Here is a 24588-nt window from a genome sequence, read left to right on the forward strand (position 1 = left end):
CAGGAGGCAGAGGCAGGTGGATCTCTGAGTTAAAGGCCTCTGCAGAGCGAGTTTCAGGACAGCCAGGGCTACACAAAGAAACCCTGTCTCAAAACAAAAACAAAAACAAATAAATAAATAACAAATGAATGAATGAATGAATGAGCATTGCTACTACCTATTGGTAATTGCTTCATTTTTTAAAATTATGGATTTTTGTTGATTTGGGATTCTCACATCATGTGCCCCGTTTGAGCTCACTTCACAGTCCTCCCATAATCTGCCCCTTGCCTTCGACTCCTCCTTCAAAAACAAAAAGAAAAAAAGTTCATTTTGTGTTGTCTATATACTCATTGGAGCATGGTCAAAATTGCTAGTCGCCAGAACCCCAAAGAAGGATGAGTCTTTTCTCTGCCTACAGCAGCGCCAGAAAAGCCATCAGCTGAGGAGAGCCTTGGTGGTGGTCGGAATGGGGCTGGACTAGCTCTCCTGCACTCATGCCACTTCCTGCACAGAGTGCCGTGTGCCAGTGAGGGCCAGGAACTAGCTCCCTTGCCCACGGATATTAACGCGCTTCAGGCCTCAGTCTGGACATCAAACAAGGCCCTTGGTCATATCTCAACCACTGACCCACTCATGAATCTCAGCAGCTGCATGGATCACAAGCCTCAACATGGTCTCAAGTGGTTACCACTGGCCACTCACATCAGCATGGCTCTCTAAGGCAGTAAACCCTGAGGAGGTCACCAAGGCATCAGCAGAGGCACAGACTGTATACGTCCACATGGATTACAGGCTTCATTGTGGCCATGGGCAGTAGCATCGACCACCGACACCAACTTGGTCTCTTGTGTTATTGCCGGCTGTGGTGGTCCTTGAGGTTCAATCCAGAAAGTGAGCCTTTCCTTGTCTCTGGCCTGTTATTACCCAGAGCCAGGGGAATCCTAAGGCTGAGCTGCAGGTTAGGGGGCTAAGTCTGAGTCTGCAGAAGCTCCAGGCAGTTGTACATTATCTCGCCAACCCTACTGGCCAATGACAGCTTGTAGACCTCAGTCCACTCTCTCACCTGTCATCACTACCACATCTTCAGTTCCAATTCTCTCCCTAGGCCACACACTGCTCCATTTTTCTATCTTTTCTACCTCCATCACATATTTGTTCCTTGTAATGTCTCTGGCTGGCCTGTGCTGTCTTGCTTTATTCTTTTGATGTAGATCAGCATATGAAAAGTTTCATGTTAATTTGATAAACTAGAAACTAAATATTCTGTTGAAGAATTTCTTAATGTATTGATTGAAAATATAATATAATTGTATATGTAATCCAGGCTAAACTAAAATTTTTACTAAAAAAGGTAGCCCTATTGTTTTTCTTTATATAACACAATGTATAATTTTTACACAAAATACAAAACAAGTGACACTCTGATTTCTTCCTGTTACCAGGCAGGAAACATAAAGAGGGCATCTCATCTATTACAGTCATAATCAGAAGTTCATATTGGAACTGAGACTTGGGGTTTGTGACTCACACAGAGAAAAAGGAATTGGACTTGGGCATACCCCATTTTTCTTGAAACTTCGGAGCTTTCTTGCTTTTGAAGTTCTTCTCCAGACTGGGTTATACTATTGTCCACTGATGCAGTGGATTCAGATTTGGTTCATTTTGAATTATGAGTTACATGTGATTTTGAAAACTTTTTTTTAAATCAGCATACACAGTATTACTTTTAATTATGACATTTTAAAACAAAATTAATTCTTGTTGATCCTCCCTCCTGACCTACCCTGTTCTCCTTTTGCCCTCCCGGCTTCCCTCCATGGCCTCCTTTTCACTTTTGAAACCTTTCTGTCTGTCTTTGTAGCAGGATCTCACTGGTTGATCTTACACTTAGGGACTCCAGTAATCTACCCATTTGCCTGCCTTGTAGCTAGGAATGGCAAGCTCTTTATGGCATTAGATATCATTTGTCTGTGGATTCATTTGCATTTCATCCAAAGGATTTGCTGAATCATGATGGCAAGCGAAGTAGATTACACTTTAAAACAATTGAACAGCCCAGTCTTAACACTAACATTACTAATAAGGAATTATGCTTTCTGCCTTTTCCTCTTCATCACTATTTTTGATGGTAAAACCAGTCTAGGAGACTAGGTTTTAATTGTGCAGATAGAGATTGGTAAGTTGGCACACCATGGACCAGACACTGTGCCAAGAAGGTAGGAAGAAAAGAGCAATAGACTACAGCTGTGGTCAGTATTAGGCTGTAGAAGTAACTGATGTCCAAAGGTTAATGATATTTATTGAGGTGGCCTGGCCAGAAAACCTGGTGGTGGAAATGATGAGTGATGATACCACCATGTAATTACATCCCTGCCCTAGATGATAGCAGTCATCAAGAACAGTACAGAGAAGTGCCAAGTGGAAAATATTAGAGAGCTGCCCTAAAGAAATACTCTTTTAGATCCATGTTACATATGTACTTTCTAAGATTGGCTGTTGATTTATGGGGTTTTCCACTAACTGCCCCAGTCACTTTTCATGTATATATTTGGCATTCTGGAAGTGTGGGTGGAACTGTAATTTTTGTATACACAGATATAAATTTTCAATCCCTTTAGCCTAGTCCCAGACTGAAGGGGACTGTAAGCCCAATAGCTCCAATAGTGCCTTGCTGCAGATTTTTCTTGGAGCAGGGTATTAGTTCCCATGCTTGCACTGTGACTGTTTTAGTGTATTGTATTACAACAGCTCTCTAAATGATTCATTGAATTGAAAATGGATGAATGAACTGAGATCAAGCATCTGCTGCTTTGTATATGATTTATTCATTTATTTTTATTTACTAAGACAGAGTTTTGCCAGGTTCTCTTGGGAGCTGTGGTCTCCTACCTCATGCTGGGATTATAGCCATGCCACCATGTAATCTTTTCTTATATATTGTTGGTTTTATTCTTATCTCCCTCCCCAAAAAGCCCATTAAAATGAAAGTGATGGGGGTGGATAGATGGCTTGATGATTAAAAGCACTGGCTGTTCTTCAGAGGACTCAGGTTCAATTCCCAGCACACATATAACAGCTCACAGCCATCTGTAACTCTAGTCCTAGGAGAGCCAATGTCCTCTTCTGGCCTCTGTGGGTACCAGGCACTCACATGGTGTACAGGGATATACACAGGCAAAACACCCATACACATACAATAATAACAACAATAAAATAAAATAAACCTTTAAAAATTTAAGTGTCTGAGGGTACTAATAGACAAGTTGGTCTATTTTTAGCAAATTACCCAATAAGATTATCAGTGAACTAGGTCTATTTTTTGATGAATTTTAAATAAAAAAATTTAATTACATATATGTGTTCTGTATATATGTGCCTGTGTGGGAAGGCTAGAAGACAACTTGTGGGAGTCAGAGTTATCCTTCTACCATGTGTTCCATCCAGAGAACGGATGGAACACAGGCTGGCAAGCTTGACAGCCTGTACCTTTACTGGCTGCAACAATTCACTGACTCTGCTTTTGAGAGTTGTAGTCTGTCTTGCTTTTAGTTGCATGTGATTGGTTCGTGTTGCTCTTTGTATAGGCACCTGTAAGTCTGCATTAAGCTTTGTTTGTTTTCATCCCTAAACTGCTCTCTAGTTTGTCCAAGTTTTCTATTTCCTTTTACATTTATTTGCTCAGCTTTTCTCATGTGTATTCTTTCTAATATCTAGCAACCCAGTGACCCCAAAGTCTATCTTATACAACAATGGTTCTCACCCTGTAGGTTGTAATGCCTTTCACAGGGGTTGCCTACAACCATCAGAAAACACAGATACTTACATTATGATTCATAACACTAGTAAATAGTTATGAAGTAGCAACAAAAATAATTTTATGGTGGGGGGGTCACTAAAATATGAAAAACTGTATTAAAGGGACACAGCATCAGAAAGGTTGAGAATCATTGGTCTATAAGATGGTTAGATAGTGTTCTAAAGCCTAAGTCAGATCACATCACTCCTCTGTGGGTAAAATTCTCTATTATCATGTTCTCCCTAGTATTTGTTTTGAGTCACCAGCTCACTGTGAAGTCCAGGCTGGCCTTGAACTTGTAATCCTCCACCTCTGAGTTCTGGGATTACAAGGAGGTGTTTCAATGCTCAAATTCTGTAGTTGGACCTCTTTTTGGTTGCTGATAACTTCAGGAGGTATTTCAAAGCTTGAAGATCAGTCACCAAACATTTGACCTTGATTCAACTTCAGTGCTTGTCTCCTATTATTATCTCTAATACTATAGATGTATACTTCCACCATTTCCAGCATGCTTTGTTCTTTTCCTACCTAGCATTTCTATGCAAATTGTTTTTATGGTTGGGAACACTTCTGCTCAGTTTATGTTACATTGCCTGAGAAACTTGTCCTGACTGAATGAATTATTACTAAGGCAGCCTCAGCTTGGAGAACACTTGAAACATTTACTCCTTACATCCTGTTGTCTGTATATTCTGTTGTCTATGTGTCTGTCTCTTTTGTCAGTCTAAATTTCTTGGCATAGAAATGGCTATGGCCAGTGTTAGACAAATGAGGAGCTTGGTGAATAATATGATCTATGTGAGTGCAGAAGCATGACAGTGATGATTAAGAGCATGCAGTGTGGATGCAGCTCTGCCATTTATACACTTTTGAGATTTCACTTCCTTACTTGTAAACTAGAGATGGTCACAGTAAAGACCTTAGAGGATGTGGGTCAGGATTAATGAATCAAAGTTCATGAAGTAGAAACAAAACCAGAAAACAGCCTAGCATCTAATTGTAACCAGTAACTGCAGATTCTCTATTGTTATTAGAAGTAGATTTAAGGTTGGCAAGCTAATGTTGTTTAGTGCCTTTATCAGTTGTTCAGGCTGAGTATGGTAGACAACCTTTGCCTCTAAATTTCCAGATCTCTAGAAGAATCTGGAAAATTCCTTCTTGATAAACCTATACTGTTGAGAATGAACTTGGAAGTCATAAAGGTGATCACAAGTGATTTGCCAAGGAAAGAAGAGATCAATGGGAAACCATTCTTGAATATTTATATTCTGAGATGTACTAAAAATGTAAATGGTTTTTAAATGGTGATGAAGGGGTTTCAAGTGGTTTAACATTTTCATTACAGTTATAAAATCTCCATGTCAAGACTCTGGCGTTGAAAACTCAGAAATTCATTCATAGGTCCCACCGTCCTTGCAAATGAGCCCTTGTTGGTTGTGCATGGGCTTTGAATTACTATGTTACTTTTCATTTTGAAATGCTTCTATGGAGTATGGTAAAGATTCCTCTGGCTGTTCTAATTTCTGATCAACTTCAGTTAGTTTCAGATTTTAAATGTGACATAATAGGAAGGTCCAGACTGTGGGCATGGGGCAGGGGTTGGTGAAATTTCCATGAAAGGAATTTATAAAATGATTGAGATGTTTGTGTGTGTGTGTGTGTGGTATTGGCTTTGAAGAAAATATTTATTAAGGATTATTTATTAACCTATCAACCTTGAAAAACATGAGATGTAATATTTCACATTGCTTTTATCCATAAAATCTTACACAGCCTGCTTGCCTGGTAAATACTGACTCATTTTAAAAAGTTGTGGTTTACAAGTCACCTCTTTTGTATCTCCAGTTACACTCGAGAGTACTTTCTTTTTACCGTGACCCTATTTATTGTATTTTAAAAAATTTGAAAATCATTTTATGTACATATATATTTTGCCCACATGTATATCCATGTATCATGTACCTGGTGCATATAGAGGCCATAACAAAGTGTTAGACTTTCTGAAACTTGAGTTACAGAAGATTTTTAGCCTCCATGTGGGTGCTGGGAAGTAGATGTGGCTCCTCTAGAAGGGTAGCCAATGCTCCTAACTGCTGAGCCATATCTCTACTAGCCCCTACCTTGGCCATATTTCTGTCAGAAAACCCTTAACACTTGCTGGGGTATCTTCCTCCTCCAGGCAGGAAGCTGGGATGCTTGCTTGCTTTATGTCCCAGGCTCTTGAACTTGGATTTGGACCTGGTACTGTGCATGGATGTTTTAAGATTCCCCTCCCCCCACCCCCGAGACAGGGTTTCTCTGTGTTGATGCCTGTCTTGGATCTCACTCTGTAGACCAGGCTGTCCTCGAACTCACCTAGATCCGCCCGATTATGCCTCCTGTGTGTTGGGATTAAAGGTGTGCCACCACCCCCTGGCCAAGATTCATTTTTTTTTTTTTTTATTGGTTTTTCAAGACAAGGTTTCTCTGTGTAGCTTTGTGCCTTTCCTGGAACTCACTCCATAGCCCAGGCTGGCCTCGAACTCACAGAGATCCTCCTGCCTCTGCCTCCCGACTGCTGGGGTTAAAGGCGTGCGCCACCACCGCCTAGCTCAAATTTTTTATATATAACAACTAAACAGTGTTCATGCTGTGATCTGTAAGCCCAGAATTTGAACAAGGTAGGACAAATAAATAACATGTTTATGAAATCCCCATTTGTTACACAGGGAAATAAAGCACAGAGAAGGATTTGATGCTTCCTATGGAGTTGATGATACTTGAAATTGTATGAAGTCCTAAAACACAAATAAATGTTTAAATGAGGAACCTGGAGTCAGGTGATTGAAAACTAAGTCTTCTAACTTTCCCAGTTTCTCCTCCAGTCAGCTAGGTGAAATAGGCATTCTTTCTTTGTCCTCCAGACAAGCTGTAGCCTCCCTGCCTCCCTGCCTCCCTGCCTCCCTGCCTCCCTGCCTCCCTGCCTCCCTCCCTCCCTCCCTCCCTCCCTCCCTCCCTCCCTCCCTCCCTCCCCCCCCTCAGGCTCTGATACACCACAATATCTAACCTAGGACTCATAAACGTGAAAGAGAACATACTGTACACAGAAACGTAGGTATGAAAGGGGAGCAAGTTGCTCCTCCCTAAGACTGTTCAGCACAAATCTTTGATTCCACAGTGGCAACTGGGAAGTAAGGTAGGTGACCTGGTGTAGAGGGCTGTTCCTGCATGCTACGGCATTGTGTTTGAAACTGTGGAGACAGAATGCTAATCAAATAAGGTGATTATGAAGGTAATTTTATTCACATCCAAGGTCAAATTCATCCATAACATATGCACGAGATTAGTAATTGGCTCACTGAACATAGTAGAACTTTTAGTATAAGACTCCACTCTTAGTTTCTTTTTAATTGCCACTTCAACCCTCTCAAGAAAACAGATGACCACTGGCATATGAGAAATGAAATTTGGATAGGCTGGTTTCATAGTCAGAAGAAATTTACATGAATCTAATTTTTGAAATTATCTATATAATCCATATTCTTAGACATAAATGATAAGCAATAGAAATTACTAATACATTTATACTGGCTTGAATAATCTCCATTTTCTTCATTTTTCTATGCCATGAATAAATCTTAACTTTTAAAGCTTGAATTTCCTATAAATTCAAGTCTCTGGTTTGCCAGCTATTTTTACTGGTTCTTGTAGGAACTCAGGAATAGGAAGAACCCATGCCTAGAGCCTGGATGGGCTGAGAGTGAACTTGAGTTGGAAAGTCGTGTGTAGGTGGGATACAAAAGGTCTCACCACCTCCAGTGAGTCGTAGTGCATGATCATGAGATCCAGCCTCCTCTCTAGGATGTAGGATCCTCATGCTGTGTCCTCTGCCAACCCACTCATTTTTACTTGCTGTCCCCTCCCTTGGTATTGGGTTTCATTTAAGTTCCTGTGCTGAGGTCTCTTGCTCCTGCTGCTGCTTTTGCCTTCCCTTTTCTGTCCCTTTCCCATTCTTGTCTGGTGAATTCCTGCTCACTCCTTAAACTTCACTCACTCATTCACTTTCTGAGAAGTCCTTCTTGATCCTTACATCTAAATTCAGGTCTCTGCTATTTTTGTCTAGAGCTTTCTGTTGTTTTCTCTCATCGCTCCTGTTTGGGTGAGTTTGAGTGAGCATTCATTTCATTAGCTTCTGTCTCTCCAGCTAGATCTTCCACTCCATTTGGACAAGGGCCACATCATACCTGGTCTGACACATCCCTGGCTTCTAGAAGCACATTGTTTGCTACTAAATAGCCTATTCAGTAGCATGTTGAAATGACATTCTTTGGGAAACATTGCTGTCTACTTCTAAGATAGTCTTAAAGCATACTTGATTTTAGAGGTTGCTTCACCCTCTGCCATGTTTACAAACACTTGGAGAGATTTCAGGGACCCAAAGGTTTTTCTTCACAAGTTATCTTGAAATCCAATAACCATGGTGAATGCTTGAATCTTAGTCACATAAATGGACCATCTGCCCCCAGCAAGAATTAGTGGTATTCTAAAAAGCTTTTCTTACTCTAATTGAGTGAAAGGTCAGAGCTGCATAGGAGTATAGATTGTGAGCCTGGATCTTTGACATGTTGAACTTGGAGTACCTGTAGAACACAAGACAGAATGGTGAACAGGCATTGTAATAGAGGCCTAGAGCTGGGGAGGTTGTCCATCTTGAAGAGAGGGTTCAATTGATGCATTTACCTAGTGAGTATAGTGGAAACTAAAGTGTAGGTGGAGGAGGCTGCAGAGAGAGAAGGAAGGGGAAGGCCTGGGAAACAGATTTCACAGAAAGGGGTTGCAGAGGGGGCCAGAAGACAAATAGGGTCAGGAAGAAGGCCACCCTCTTTCCTAACCTAGCAGACTGTTGGACAAGTAACAGTGTGGGAGTGAATGGTGAGTGGAGCACCAGGAAAACCTTCCCCTCCTCTAATGCTGCTTTCAGAAATATTACAAACAAAATGAATCTCAAGTAGAAAGTTACTGACAAATTCAGAGACCATGGAATTGTTTGTTTGCTTAGAAATGTCATGGGCCTCACCTAGAGATTGTAACTAAAGGAAAGGAATAAATGCTTCTGTGCTGAGTTCAGATCACAAAACAGTTGTGAATGCTGGGTATTGGAAAAGGATCTTACATTTTTGTTGTTTATTTTAAGAAATTTTCTGTAAAAAAGGCATGTGGTTGACAGTTGGCCATTTAGGAATAATCACATGTGATTGCTGGTTTGCCACAGAACCAGTATTGTTAGCAATGCCCTTTTATCTCCTAGGGCAGTGGTCTTCAATCTTCCCAATGCTTTGACCCTTTAACACACACCTCATATTGTGGTGACTCCTCCATCATCAAATTATTTTGTTTATACTTTGTAACTGTAATTTTGCTACTGTTATGAATTGTAATGTAAATATCTGATATGCTAGATATCTGATGTGTGAGTCCTGTGAAAGGATCATTCAACCCCCAAAGGAGTCATGTCCCACAGGTTGAAAACCAATGTCCTAGGGATTCCTAGAGTTTGGGATACTGCTGAGTCTGAATAATATTAGTGATGTATTTCATCCTCCTCTTCTCCCTCCTCCTCCTCTTCCTTTTCTTTGATGTTGTATGGCAGGCATCTTGCTCAGGTTTGCACATTACAATCAGCTGATAGGATTCTGACTAGAAAATTGGGACTAGTGTTTCTGGTTGTGTGTGTGTGTGTGTGTGTGTGTGTGTGTGTGTGTGTGTGTGTGTGTGTGTTTTGTTTTGAGACAGTGTCTTATTGTGTAGCTCCGGTTTTTCTCAAGTTGATGATCCTTCTGCCTCAGCTTCCTGAGTGCTAGGACTGCAAGTATGTGTGCTACGCTGCCTGGCTGTAGGGCTATGTTGTTGTTGCTTTGTATGTGTGTATGTGTGGGGAGGTTCAATTTATTATTATTTCCTTTTGACCTTTTTAGGGATTATAAAAGTAGACTGTGTGATAGAAAACGTAACTGACTCCCAAGGCCTGAAATTTACTGTAGGCCCTTTAGAGAAAAAAGTAGTGTGTTCCTAAACAGCTCTTTGGGTTCTAAGTTGTCCAAGAAATTAAGCTCCTGACAGTGTAGTTCCAGAATAGATTCAATACTTGAGGGCTTTTCTTTGAAATAGTAATGTAACCTGGTGACTGGTGAGAACGCATGGGGATCAGTGAACCATTTGATCGGAAGCTGCCTTGTGTGACTTGACAGTACTGAAGAGGGAGGGAGAAAGGACTTACAAACTGTGTGGTATCACAGAAGAGTTGTAGAAAATGTTCAAGCCTATGCTGGTCCAGTTGCTACCTGTGGTTTATCTCAGGATGCCACAGGTAAATGCTCGTTTCTATGTGTTGGAACTGAATAAATAAAACATATGTGAGGTTGAATTATTTTCTTTTCTTATATTTTTCTAGCCTTCTGAAGAATTTTTTTTTTAAGATTAAAATGTTGAATGTTAGCTTTTAGGAAACTTCTTACATAATTTCCTTATTTTGTAGTGTTTCATATCACTTGCCTTCTGTAGCGGCAAGCTATCAGTCTGCTCCTCAGTCCTGACTCTTCCTTTCACAACTTGTAAGGTGTGAGAAATATTAGTTATGAAATAAAGGTGACTGTGCCTTGGAACCTTGTCTAATCAGTTGTTAAATAATACTCTGTCCAAAGCAGGTCTGATATTTACACTTTGATTCCCATTTTTTTGCTTGCAGTGTTTGTTGATGGTGTCTACCACTCCCTGGCACTAGATAAATAAAGGCTGCTATTTCCTTTCAACATTTTCAGCTATTATCCTCATGCAAGAGCTAATAAGTGGAGGTTAGGTGAATTACCAAACTATGATCCTGTCCATCAGAAGAAGCCTTGATTAACATGCCTTGTTAACTGATGGGTTCAGTTCCATACTGGCAGTGCTAGAATAATTTGTATAAACCAAGCAGTACAGATTCCTTATTTTAGCACTAAGACTTACAAAGGCTTCTTTTAGCAGCCTTTAATTTTGTACTTATGTATGTGACATAGCCTGTGGCTGTGATAGCTACTGTGAATCTGCAGTTGTTTGGGGATGAAAGGAGGAGGCAGCTGGAAACTCGGTAGCTACATCTAGCTGTCTACCTAGAGAAGGCCTTGATTTCAAGTTTATCTAAACAAGCTCGACTAATCCCAACTATCTAGGGGGATCCACTGTCAAAACAAGCAGCGTGGCCCTGAGGCAAACACAGCCATACAGAAATGAAGGCTGGGGCTTCCAATACTCTGATGACTGCATACTGGAGGCTTTTTTCCCCCCTGAAAGAGGGTAAGAGAGGTAGAATTTGCATAATGCCTTTTCATTGGAAACTTTTGGAAAGCTGACAGACCCCCAGCTTATAGATCTCTAGCCACAATACAGAGTCTATAGGAGAATCCTTGAATGACCTAACCATATTGAAAGGAAATATAAAAGCGTCCAAGTATAGCCAAGTGAGAGAGGAAAAGAGGCCGATGCATTGTCTAACATCTGCTGCACTTCTCGTTAGTTTTGTTCTTTGCTATTCTATGTGGACTTTGGAGAAGCCTAAGACAGCCTAACATGAATCCTATAATCTTCCTTCTGAATATTTATGTAGTGTGCCAGCTTCTAAGCTGTCCTTTGCGTTTTCCTACTTCCCCCTCATTTTCATGCTCTCAAATGAGGCCAACATTTCAAAAGCTAAATAAATGTTTGTGAATGTTTATAAAAGATTTGCATAAATTTGTCCTTGTCTGACAAAGATCACTTTTTTCTTATGCCAGTTCTGGAAAAAAAAAATTTTTTTTAAAGGTTTTGGTGCTTGTCTTGACAACAAAGTCCCACATCCCAGAACAATGATTGCTGATTAAGTGGGTATGCAATTGTGGCTGAATGGGCTTTCAAGAGACTGGGTAAAAAGACCCATCATCTGAAGGCTGAATTATAGAATTTAGAAAATGGTATCAGAGGTACACATTTAAATTGATTTTTATGGTACCATATCATTAGATAAGACAAAAGAGTTCTTACAAGTTAAAAGTAAACCCCCATGGTTTAAGAAATTGTCCTATGTAAATTTTGATAATTAGAATGTTTCATTACTCAGAATATCACCTCCTATGTTTGAACATATTTAAAAATAATCTTTAGACCTTTAGGGTTTTTTTGTTGTTGTTTGTTTGTTTGTTTGTTTGTTTGTTTGTTTTGAGCCTGTAAAGTCTCCCAGCGATATATGTGAATATGGTTACTGGGGCGCTGATCAGAGGAGTTTATTAGACAGTCTTTTATGACATGTAAATGCTCAATCATACGTTGAGAAAAGACAAACTCTATGAAATACGTGTCAGGGCTTAATTATAGGACATCCACACACACAGCACCCAGACACCTGTGCCATCAATGTGTTTCCTGAACTCATTCATCCTTTAAAATGAGAATGGATTTTGAGGGGTGCAGGGGAAGTTGTGGGGAGAGGCGCTAATTTAGTTCCAAGATATTGGAAGATTGGCAGCAGAGAGAGGTAACAGCCAGCTCTGTTCATCTTTTGGTTGTATTGGTTTAGAGGTTTAAGTTGTCATTAAGGCACAAACTAGAGCCACTTCTCTGACACAGTTTTTATCACATCTGCTAGGCTTGTGTCCCAAGAGGAGACGTGGGGAGCAGTGAATTCAGCATGGGCCCATTATCGACTGCTTTTTCGTGTGTTGTAAAAGGAGTGAGACCTCAGGGAGGCTTGGAGCCTCCTCCCGTGTAATGTCCAAGTCAGATTTGAAGGACTGGTGGCAGGAAAGCTTTGGCCTTGGGGTGTGAATTCTAAGAAATAGAGGCACAATTAAGTTTAAAAAATTCAAGGACTTGGAGCTTATAATGAAAGATTTTTTTTTCCTAGACTAATGTGAGCAGAAAAGATGCCCATCTGTGCACATTTTTGTGTGCATTTAAAATATTTAAAAGCTGACAGCTTTTAATATGCTTACAAAATAGTATTTTTATCAGTGCTCTTTTTTCCTTGTCTTCTTTGTCATAGTTATCATCTTCTTCCTCTCCCCCTCCCCCCTTTCTCAGAAATTGTCTGCAGTTTTGCTGCAGGAACCCTGTTCCTTTGGTATGGGCTGACTTGAGGCCCCTTCCCTTTCCTTTTAGAAATGTTGGTAATACACATGCTCAGATAACAAGAATATAAAACCATCTAGGTAAAAACAATTTAGAGGAGTAATATGAAGTCTAAGGAACTGCACTACTGATATCACCAAATATTAATTGTATAAAATGGTAACCAAATTGTTCACTTTGGAACTATTTGAAACCAACCTTAAGAATTGTATTGGTATTTAACACTGGCTTTATAGTTCTCTGGTTTTCAACTCTGCTCTGAGGTTTAAAGTTCATCAGATGAAGTTTTGGGATAAAGAACCCTTTATAATTTTGTGACCACAGAACAACTTGTCTGTAGGGAATTATTTTGAAGAAAGGAAAGATCACAAAAATGATAAACTAAATTTGTTAAAAAGTTAGAGAACACAAGATTCTGTATTTTTATTTTGGACTTGAGAGGGCATAGAGATTAACGTGTAAAAGTGATTCTTGAAGTGGGTCTTTGGCTGATGGAACTTTCCTTTGTAGTATGTTAAAGTCCTTGATGATTTAACAGAAAGTCATTCTGTGGTAGAGTGCTTACCTGGCATGCCCCAAGCCCTGGGTTTGGTCCCAGCATGACTTTAAAGAAAAAGAGTTTATGAAAAAAATTGATATGATATACTGAGTATGATTAATTTACTTGATTGTAATGTTATCTTTGAAGTACCACATTGATTCTAAATATTAGGTTTAATTAAAATGATTATAATTATGTGCATAACTAAAAATTAAAATTTATAGAAAGTAAGCTGGGAGTAAATATTGAATATTCCTAAAAGAAAATTAGCAGAAAGTATGTTTGAGCAGTATTGTTCAAAATTGACCTGTCTTTTATGTTCAGCATTGAAAGGCCATTCTGAAAAACCCTTTATTCAAAGCCTCTTTTTCTCACTGGGAGAGGAAAAACAGAGATTTAACCATGATATGGATCTTGAATTTAATTTGATGCTTATATTGAAAGAATACAATTTTATTTACTGATTTCACATTTAGGAAACTTCTGATTAACATCCTTGAACTTGATGCTAATTAAGCTTCCAGGAATTTCTGCTTTACCCTTCTTAATCGTAAACATTAGAAACCTTTGTTAGCTCCCCTTGGAGCCCCTGGATTTAACTTGAAATGGTTTAAAGTACAAATTTTGTTAGCTTTTTGTATGTTTTGATTGTTTGTGTTCTGTAGCTTTCAACTTGAGTTTTGAGATCACCAGCCAAAGGCCTTTTTTTTTTTTTTTTCATATCAGTGGCACTGCTCACACTTGCAGAAGTTGGGGGTCAGTTTTTCCTCCTGCCACTAAACAAACAAGTAAACAAAATTAAAAATAAATAAACAAAAACAGTGTGTTAGGAATTTGAGCTTCTTTTCCTTACATACCTGCAATTTTGAAATCAACAAATAAATTAGATATAAAAAGCCCAGGGAATGCTTTTCCACTGGCTGCCCTCCTCCCCTTCACCCCCCCCATCCACTGGCTGCCCTCCTCTCCTTCATCCCCCCCATCCACTGGCTGCCCTCCTCCCCTTCACCCCCCCCATCCACTGGCTGCCCTCCTCTCCTTCACCCCCCCCCATCCACTGGCTGCCCTCCTCCCCTTCACCCCCCCCATCCACTGGCTGCTCTCCTCTCCTTCATCCCGCCCCCCTTTCACCGGCTGCTCTCCTCCCCCTCACCCCCCCATCCACTGGCTGCCCTCCTCTCCTTCACCCCCCCCATCCACTGGCTGCCCTCCTCTCCTTCACCCCCCCCCATCCACTGGCTGCCCTCCTCTCCTTCATCCCCCCCCCATCCACTGGCTGCCCACCTCTCCACACTCCCTCATCCACTGGCTGCCCTCCTCTCCTTCATCCCCCCCATCCACTGGCTGCCCTCCTCCCCTTCACTCCCCCCCCATCCACTGGCTGCCCACCTCTCCTTCATCCCCCCCCATCCACTGGCTGCCCTCCTCTCCTTCATCCCCCCCATCCACTGGCTGTCTTCCTCTCCTTCACTCCTACCCACCTCTGTCTCTCTGTCTTCCCACTGGCTGTTTTCCTCTCCATCCCTCTGAACCCAAAGGAAAATTATCAACTACTCTGTTAGCTTTTAGGGTGCACTAAAAAGCTAATTGTAGTTTTATACATTTTAAAATACATTCATTTATTCACAGTATTTCCTAGATGTTTTCTTGCACATCTTCCCTTCTCCCCCAACTTTTGAATTATGGAGGATATGCCTCATCTCTCAGTATTCTGTACTTCCAGGAGACACCATAAAACCAGCCTGTACTTTTATCTTTCAGATGGCACTTATTTGTGGGGTATGTATGTCTATGTCTGACTGCTGTTTTCATCTGCCAAATAAAGGTTATTTTGTTTATAGATTTCATTGAAGCAATGAAAACAAAGTATTTGACTTAGGAAAGGATGTTTGTTACAGGATTGCCTACACCCCTTCTTCATGACACAGATTTAGAGTGACACAGTCAGACCTGTGTGATTAACAGTTCCAGATAAAGTCATTGAATTTAGTCTTCAAAGCTTTACTCCCAGATAGTATTCTGTAATGGGTATTATAAATATAAAACTTAATTAAGTTTTAAAGAGAATGTCTCAGTGCTGGAATATACCCATCTTTCTCCACAGTGGAGAAAATTTCCTTAATGGGCTTTCTAAGTAGAGGTGAGACTTTCCATTCAGTAAGATGAACCCAGAGTAGACCAAGATGAGTCCTGAGTTCATTTCTGACTTGTGTTGTTTCATCTTGCCTTGGCTGTTGACTCAGTCTCCTGATGGATAGAGCTTTGTGGATGTTGCTTTCCTGTTCCCATACAGCTGGATGGTTAATGTGTACAAAACTGAAAGGGTTGTGTGACTGTTCTCCCTTGTTTTCCCCTCCTCAGTTTCTATTTCTTCCTACATGAAATAGAATATATTTTGTTAGAGAGAAAAGCATTTCGGAAATTGCCTGTTTCATAAATTGTCTGCTGACATAAAGTGGTTGAATGCTGTATTCTTGTCTCATTTATTTTGAAAACTTTGCTACTGAACTCACCTTAATCAATGAGCTCAGTGTTGTCTCCAATAAGTTACGTGTTGGATATATTGATTGGGAGGGATTTTAGAAAACCCATCTGGGGTTTATAATGTCAGCAGTGTTTTGATTATGAAAAGAGTTGGAACCTGGGGACATGGAACCAGGTGGCGAATGTCCCAAAGCCAGTGGTGACATGGTGGACTGGTTTCCTCCTGGGATCTAGTTCATGCCCTGCACTTTAACTGCAGTGACTGGCTACTATAGATTCACTTTTTTTTTTCTCATTAAAAATTAAAAAAATCAGACTGTCCATAAAAAGATTTGTGAAAATATAAACTTGGGAATTGATCTGGAGAACTGGTACACAGCCCCCCAACCCCCACCCCTTTGAAATGAGGCCTTTACATTTCCTCAGCTGCCCTGCCTTTCCAAGATCCCCTTTATGTGCAAGAGTGGAGGCTGAGCCAAGGTTGGCTGGCTGATTGAGCTTGTGTGGGGGATAAAACAGTGAAATTGACATCTACAAACCAAGTTCCCCAGCTAGACATGGTTCTTGAGAGAAAAGGGGGTTGGTTACTGGGCAGTGATTGTTTTCCCCATTAAAATTAGTGTTGAAAGATTCTGGAATGCTCTACAATAACTAGAAGGCTCAAATATTCAAATCAGGTTTTACTCCCCCTCCCTTGGAGAGTGGTCTTTCCATATTTGAATAATTATGTTTTTCTTTGGACAAAGAGGATAAGGTAGCTGAATATTTATATATGATGAAAGCATCATTATGAGAACATTGGTTTATTTTGGCAGCTTTTATTTACAAAGAATATTGCTTGTTTCCCCTCTCTCTTGTTGTCCCCTCCCCAAACTCAGAAGTAGATCTTTTAGTTCTGATTGAAATCATGTGATTATGCCTTTTACCAGATAGATGCTCATTTTTCCCCTCTGACAGCACACCACCATCTTGTTTGACTTAAATTGAAATATCAAGCTCTTGTGGCACCACAAACATCAAGAAACATACGGTAATATGCAAACACGTGCCTGCCATTTCCTACATCTCCTCTTCCCTCATCTCCCATGCCTACTGTTTTGTGGGGTGGAAAGAAAAGCTCGTGGGAGGTGGGTTATATTCAGCCTATATTGGTCATTTCCATATTTGTTCTAATATTATTTGAAAAATTCACGGTTGGTCATTGCTCCTGACATAAGAAAGCAGTAAGTAGTTTCTATATTGTAGTCAGTAATAAGTTGGGCATATTCGATTCCTTTGACTCTGCTGTAGAGCACAATGCTTTCTAGTAGCCATGGGGGTCCTTTCTTTCAAAAATCTTTGAGGCCTTTTGCCAGTGCAACTCCAGCATAGAGCAGAGAAGTGCTTTCTGCACCTGAAACTTTTGAGCAGTAAAAGATGACTGTCTTTGTAGCTGCTGATGTTGGCAATGAGTGAGAACATGGTACTGACTTTTAAAGAATGTGTATTAAATTGAGATATGCTTTGTGGTATTATTTGGAATAGAAGGAATTATTTACCACATGGTGTCATGGGAGTCTTGTATGTGGATAATGTATTTTATAATTACACTAAAATCAGTGTTTTATACAGTCTCTTTTCCAGCATTTGTGTGATAATAAGATGTACTGAGAAACTGATTCTTATATGGTGCTTTATTTTAGCTATATACTACTAGTTTAAAACCACAAAAGGTAGACTTCTGAATGCCACATAGAATGTCCAATTGATAGGTAATGCTTCTCAGAACATGCTGATGCTCTTAGCCACTTTTTCAGTCATTACTCTTCTATGACATGCCTTAACAGTATTGTGATATATGTAGACCCAATCCAAGGTGATATTAAAGCTAGGATATATGCTCAATTGAATTGTGTTGGCAGAACACGCTCTGGCAGAGCAATTCCATGTGCTTTCTGCTTCACTGACTGGGTTATTAGATTGATGTAGTTTATTTCTTGAATGATAGAACTGGTTTTAAAAATAAATGAAGCGAGAAGCATCAATTCAGTTAGCATTGATAATTCATTATTATTGGTTAGAAAAGCACTACATTTGTAAACTGATCTTTAATTTATCACTTGGATTAGTATTTGCAACAGGCAGGTTTGTTTTAATTTGAACCAGCTTCCCAATGACCAAAAAAATGTGTTCTTCATTTTGTCTTGAGGTTGGGATTTTAGATAGTTAAAAAGGAAATCAAATTCATGAAAGGAATACTTTTTAAAAATTTATAACACTGGTCAGTGACCTTATGATGAGCACCAACTGTGGGCTGTCCAAGCCTGTGGTCAGATTAAGTCAAGACGTAAAAAAATTCTATAAAGAACTAGTAGTTAATTACTCATATATATGATTAGCTGTGTGCATGTATGTGTATGTAAATTGTGTCTATTAGGAAAAGTTCCTCACCCCGTATTGTGCTGCATGTTCCAATGTTTTTGTCTTAATGTAAGGACATTGTCTTTTATAAATAAATTTTTGAGATGTCACTACTTCCTGTGCCTTTCTTCTGAATAAGTGCTTGCCATGATGTGCCTCAGCATTTGTAAAAACATTTATTCACACTAATAGTTTGCTTTGGAATTTCATAAGTTATATAAGCAGGTAAGTGTGTTTAATTATGGTAATGATGTTTAACTAAAAACAATGGTCACAGTTTGATTTCTAAAATTACTTTATACCCCTAATGGTAACTTCTTGAAAAATAACCAAATGAAGTTTTAAACTCTAAAAATGGAGTTAAGAATGTTCATAAATAATTATTTTCAAGTTGGCTTTCTGTTCTGCTGTAATTTGGCCTATTGATGCGGGGAAGCGTTGTCTAATCCCGGCCCCCTCTGTTCCTAGGTAACAGTCAAAAACAGTGCCAGCAACAGCGGCCCTGCCAGGCCAAACCCATGTGGCTCAGTGTTATTCACTCTGATCCATATGGTCAGGCTGGAGATGGTCCCTGGAGGGGTGTTAACACTCGACAACCCAAGCACCTCCCTCCCTTCGGAGCTTTCCAGTGTGGCTCCTGCTGCCTGCCCATGTGTGATTCTTGATTAATTTTTCATTTTTAATGAAGTTTGATCATGTTTATTATTTCTCATGATTGACTGCCTGGTCCTCCTCCTGTGTAATTGATAAAGCACATATTTCTTCATCTGTCTCCTCTTTCTTTAGGGTAAAGTTGCTAGATGGTGTTCTGTGATTAATGTTAGATTTATTGGTCCCATTAGATGTATAAATTATCTCTCTTTCTCTCCACAGGAAGTTCTACAGACTTTGACCAAGTTTTGTTTCCCCTTCTATGTGGACAGGTAGTGTCAGATTTTCAAACTTTATTAGTTAAAAAAAAAAAAAAAAGAGTATCGATAAACCTGCTATAGAAAATAAAAGCCATGCCACTCTTAACATTCTGTCTGTTAAACCGTGGTTTAAAGTACCTCTGTGGCAAGGAGAGTTGCAGTGTTCTTCTTTCCTGGAAATTTTATTGACAACATCAAAAAGTTTAAATCTTAGAGCTATGTGTTGCATAGTTTTTGAGATGTATTTCGTATGGCATTAAATTTTTTATTTTGGTTATTAGATTTAAACCATGGTTTAAATTAAGAATGGTTGGTATTTAATTCAGTACTATTGAATTTATATTTAAGTATTAATATGTTTGGCTTAAACAAATAATGAACAACTGGCCTTATAGTTTGTTTTCCCTTGGTTTCAACTCCAAATTTAAATAGATATGGACCTATCTTGTTTAGAAGCATTTTACTGCTTAAAAGATACGTTACTAAATAATGTTTTTCATATGGTTTAGGTGACCAATGGTATAGTGTTTCTGGGGAATCAACATTTTCTATAGGCATGAATACTAAAACATACACAAGCTTCTAAACAGTCCATAGTATTCATATCATGAGAAGTGACTTATGGGAAGGGTACAACTATAAGAACTCCAGGATAGGCCGGGCGGTGGTGGCGCACGCCTTTAATCCCAGCACTCGGGAGGCAGAGGCAGGCGGATCTCTGTGAGTTCGAGGCCAGCTTGGGCTACCAAGTGAGTTCCAGGAAAGGCGCAAAGCTACATAGAGAAACCCTGTCTCGAAAATCCAAAAAAAAAAAAAAAAAAAAAAAAAAAAAAAAAAAAAAAAAAAAAAAAAAGAACTCCAGGATAACCGAAGTGCTGTGAGGCTCGTTTTGTTTGATAAATAATCCACTGCATGATAGCAGCAATTTTTCAAAAGCTTCATTTAATTTTCTTTAGTTGTAACTTATTAATGTTAGTAAAATGGCAAGGTGGTGAGTGTGATCTTATTTTCAAGAACTGTTTGCTGTGGCCTCCATTCCAGTGAGGCATTATTTTTATGATCATTTGTCCACTCCCTTGTTGTCTCTTTTCGGTTTTCTTGGGAAATTGAACTGGAACTGTAAAAATCTTTTTTTTTTTTTTAATTCCACTTTTAGTGTTAGAGATCTTATGGAAAGTGAATGAAGCATGTCTAATGAATTTCATAAAACATTCCAAGAAAGCTGTGTAAAATGTCCATCTTCAGGAAGGTTCTATCATGTATTCTTAACATCCACAAATAAGGCATGATTTAAAGGATTTGGGTGGTTTAGAGTACATATGAGTAGTGTGCTACTGAGTTCTTTTCTATACATTGTAATACCATTATCCTGGTTTATTGGCATAAGCCTAAGAATGGTGTGGGATGAGATGGTAGCTGAAGGAGTCTTGAGTCCTAAGAACAACTCTGGAATGCTGCCAGCCACTTAGCATCAGTGCCCTCCCTTGTTCTCACGTGTTGTTTTTAAGCCAATCAGCCATTGTCAAGCTTTCAGACTCAGAGCTTTTAAAACCTGGTACCAGGATATTGTAGTAGCAGGTGGGTGCTCAGAACAGAATAGCTTTGATTTTTAAGAGGGTCTGTCTTTGTAATGAGAGTCCCTTCTTTCCTTCTTATCCTATTGCTTCTATAAACCTGCTATAGAAAATAAAAGCCATGCCATTCTTAACATTCTGTCTGTAGAAAGAGGTGTAGGGTATTGTTGAGATTTTATATGTATGAATCAGCAATATATTAAATTCCCAGCCATTTAGGAACTGTATTACAAATTATAAAAAGACATATTTATACAAATTACTAAAGCTGAATGTAGCTAAATGTTTAACAAAATATATAAGAAGACATTTTGACAGGATTGCTTGTTAGAGTGGTGGTCTGTTTGGATAAATGTTTCTTAATTGGCTTTGTACGTGAATATTAGAGACATGCCCCACCCTAATGCAGTATGCATGCACATGTATACACTCAAACACACATCTCTCATTTTCACTGTACATACCACCCTGCTTGCCTGCCAATCTAGATGATTATGTTCTTAATTAAAAGAAAAGTAGAACTCCTTCAGGGATAATTCTGAAGCACCCACTCCTTATGTTACCTGTAACATTGGATGCTTCTTTACTGTTATTGGAAAAACATTTTTCTTGTAAAACACATTTCTGCAAATCACTCATACCAGTGGTATTCCTTATTTTTTCCTTTGCAACATTATATAGGTTATTCAGTGTGTAATAGTTTGTCTTCACATTGTATTATATTTCTTAAGGTAACTTCAACTCATGCCCCAAACACATAAAACAAGGAAGATCCAACTTTATTCGGGAGATGGCATTTTCTTTTCTTTTGTACCTTTTAGGCAGCCATACTTCAATATAGGAGAGATCGTCACAATCAGACTCCTTTATGAGAAATTCAGAGGTTTTAATGTCAGGATTTTTTTTTTTTTTTAAATTAGTTGTTAGCACTGTCAAGTAGATGAGTCCAGATTCTGAGGCCCACAAGTTTGCCCAGGTGGGTCTGTGGAACTGTTTGAATAGACAGCCATGGGGGATGAGCAGTGCCCCAGGTGGTTGCACTCAAAACAAAAGGCTTCCTGATTTGTGCTTTTCCACCCTAAGGAACAGTCACACAACTTTTCTGACATTCTAGTCTGTTAACAGGAGTGGGACTTTCACAGTCATCATCAAATGACCTGTCAATACTGACGTCTTGCCATCTCTTGTGCTGTTTTAAGATTGTTCTTTCTGAAACTAAGACTTATCAAAAATAATAATGCTAGTAGCTCTGCAGAAGAGAGGCTTTCTCCCATATTATCTCATTTTATCATCTGATGTAAGAGATAAGAGCAAGTACATGTTCTTCATTTGAAACTGTCTAAGTATGGAGGAATTATGATTTGCCCAAGGTCCTTCTAGGCTTATAGTCTGTCCTAGGTTTCATCTCCCAGTAGATCACCTTGTGGAGAAAGACTAGTCACCAGAAATAGAGAAATCAAGGGCTAAGGGTAAGAAAGGAAAATTAGCTTGGGTACCTAATTGATTCTAGTCAATGTGCTACTCTGGCTGGTTATGTCCTCCCCTACTCTTTCCACAGTGGCCAGGTGATAGATATGAAAGTAAAGGCTTATCCAGGATAGGTCTCATTGTGTTGGGTTATATGCAGAATATAGAAATGGTCTTGGGTTTAGTTCAAGACATTCTGTAAAGGCATTTTAAACACTGTTTGAAAGGATGGGGAGGTAACAGAAGACTAATGTGCTCAGAGAGAACTTGTTATGGTGGGTGAGACTTGTGTTGAGTCTGCCAGGCCAGCAAGAAGTAGGTAAGTGGAAAAGTGAGCCTAACACCCCATATGCACACAGAACAAAGCAGAGGAGAAAACCCTGAGTGAGCTTGGAGATGTTCAGCCAGAGCAGATGGAGCCTGCTGGGGAGGCTGCCGTGTACTGTGAGAGATTGGGCTGTGTCCACAGGAGGCTCTGAAAATGTGTGGGAGAGGCCTACATGGTCTTGAGAGTACAGCATCTGCCTCATCATCCCATTTTACAGAAAAAAGTTAAGATCCACAGAAGAAAAGGTCCTGCCTATTATCATAACCACAGTCACAATGCTGGGAAGGAACTCATTTCCAGTCCAGAGTTCTTGCTACCCACTCCTGTTCTGAAGCTTTTGGGGGTAGAAGTAGTAAAGTAAGCAATGAGTTCCTGTATTGTCTCAAAAAAGGCTCCCTGTTATTGAGTAAATGAGAGAGACACGCCCCATTCTATACTGTGGTTGCCTCTTGTTGCACATGATGCTGACAGTAGCTTCAGTGAGTCAGAGTGCCTGTGATGCATTGGGTGCCAGGAAGCTCTTCCTCTTCTTACTTTGCTTAGTTAGCCTTATTCAGAATTCAAGTCAGCTTCACTCAGTTCCTGTGAATACACCTGTACTCACCAATGATAGGTGTACAAAATGAAATGACACTGTTTCATGGTTTTAGATGCAACCACAGATGCAAAGGGGGCTCAGATATTACTTGACACTTTAGCTTGTATCTGGTAATTGCTGGGCACTGTGCAGTGTTCTGTTCTTATGTGGAAACATAGAGATTTGTAGTGTTATGCTCAGTATTCTGTAGGCGGGCCGCAGAGGCCCAGGTAGGTTCAGTAATGTGCTCAAGATTCTGCCTCTAGTATGTGGAGGGAACTGCTTTTCAAGCCCTTCATTTTTTGCTGCAACTTTTTTTTTTGATTTATCATACTGCTGCCATTAAGGTAACACAGCATAAAATAATTTATGTTGAAAATAATATATAGTTATTGTAGAAAAGTAGAAAATTTAAATAACTGAAGAAAATGGTTCCCATACAGATAGAGCGTTGTCTGAGTTAGTGCATCAGTGCAGATTTTCCAATACTTCTGTTTCTGCTCCATATATTCATTATGCTAGACTTTAGTCCTTTTAGTTTAATGTAAATGATGGGTTCGGCTGTGGCTCATGGTCATTTCCACAGCATCAGGGCATGGGGAGGCCTATTGAGGTGTAGGTTTCCTTTGGGTGCTCCCCTTGACTTGCTGTGTCCCTCCTGTGAACTGAGAAGTTCTCTACTATTCCTCCAGTTTTGATAAGTTTAAATTCTGTGGTTATTGATAATTTACTTCATCAATGCTTATGTAGACAAAGTCAGGGCAGATCTTTGTTCTTTCTTAGAAATGTTTGGTGGTTTTCTTGAGTAGATAAGAGCTACACTGTTTCTAACAGTCTGCAACCTATTGCCCAGAACTCTTGGGAGAGTGTTGTTCTCAATGCTTGGCTGTCTGAGCAGGGATGGTAAAAAGCTTGAGGCGCAGGCAAATCTGAAGTGTATGTATGGAGGGAAACTTGTGGTTCATGGAACATCAGGATGGGAGATACAGTTTGATAAAAGCTTGGCTGCTGCCCAGCAGGCCACAAACTCTCAAGGACAGGATAATTTGGCAATAGACAGTTCTTCAGGTGTTTGTTAGTAAGCTATAGTAAGCAGGGGTGACAGTGTTTTAGTTCCAGACATGTACTTTATAATTGTGTAACAGTCGTGGTCATTTTTGTTGTGTACCTTCTATGTGCTAGTTGCCTTATATTCTTGATTTATAATCCACTGTGTAGTGTGATGATTGATTTTTATAGAGGAGATCAGAGAGGTACAGTAATTTTTATGTTCTCACACAGCTTGTGAGTAGAAGATCTAGGATTTTTATACAAAGCACAGCTCTGACTGTTTCGTCTTCTTTTTCTAGTGTTATTCTCAGTGGCTTAAAAACAACTTTTGGTGTTTCTCCTACCCCAAAGCAGTACCCGA

General features: G+C 39.6%; 1 protein-coding gene across 33 annotated transcripts in view; it reads left to right on the forward strand.

Annotated features, from left to right (window-relative positions):
* Positions 1 to 24588, forward strand: part of Dennd1a (DENN domain containing 1A) — a 498842-nt gene that overhangs the window by 143558 nt on the left and 330696 nt on the right. For 27 of the 33 annotated variants that reach the window (XM_076568467.1, XM_076568463.1, XM_006992524.4 and 24 more), the window contains one exon: positions 19194 to 19243. The exons of the other annotated variants lie outside the window; for them this stretch is intronic. In XM_076568467.1, coding sequence (XP_076424582.1) covers positions 19194 to 19243 — 50 coding nt within the window. The remainder of the gene's footprint in view (positions 1 to 19193; positions 19244 to 24588) is intronic. 33 annotated transcript variants of the gene reach the window in all.

This window comes from Peromyscus maniculatus, chromosome 4 (genome assembly GCF_049852395.1).
Source record: "Peromyscus maniculatus bairdii isolate BWxNUB_F1_BW_parent chromosome 4, HU_Pman_BW_mat_3.1, whole genome shotgun sequence".
NCBI lineage: Eukaryota > Metazoa > Chordata > Mammalia > Rodentia > Cricetidae > Peromyscus > Peromyscus maniculatus.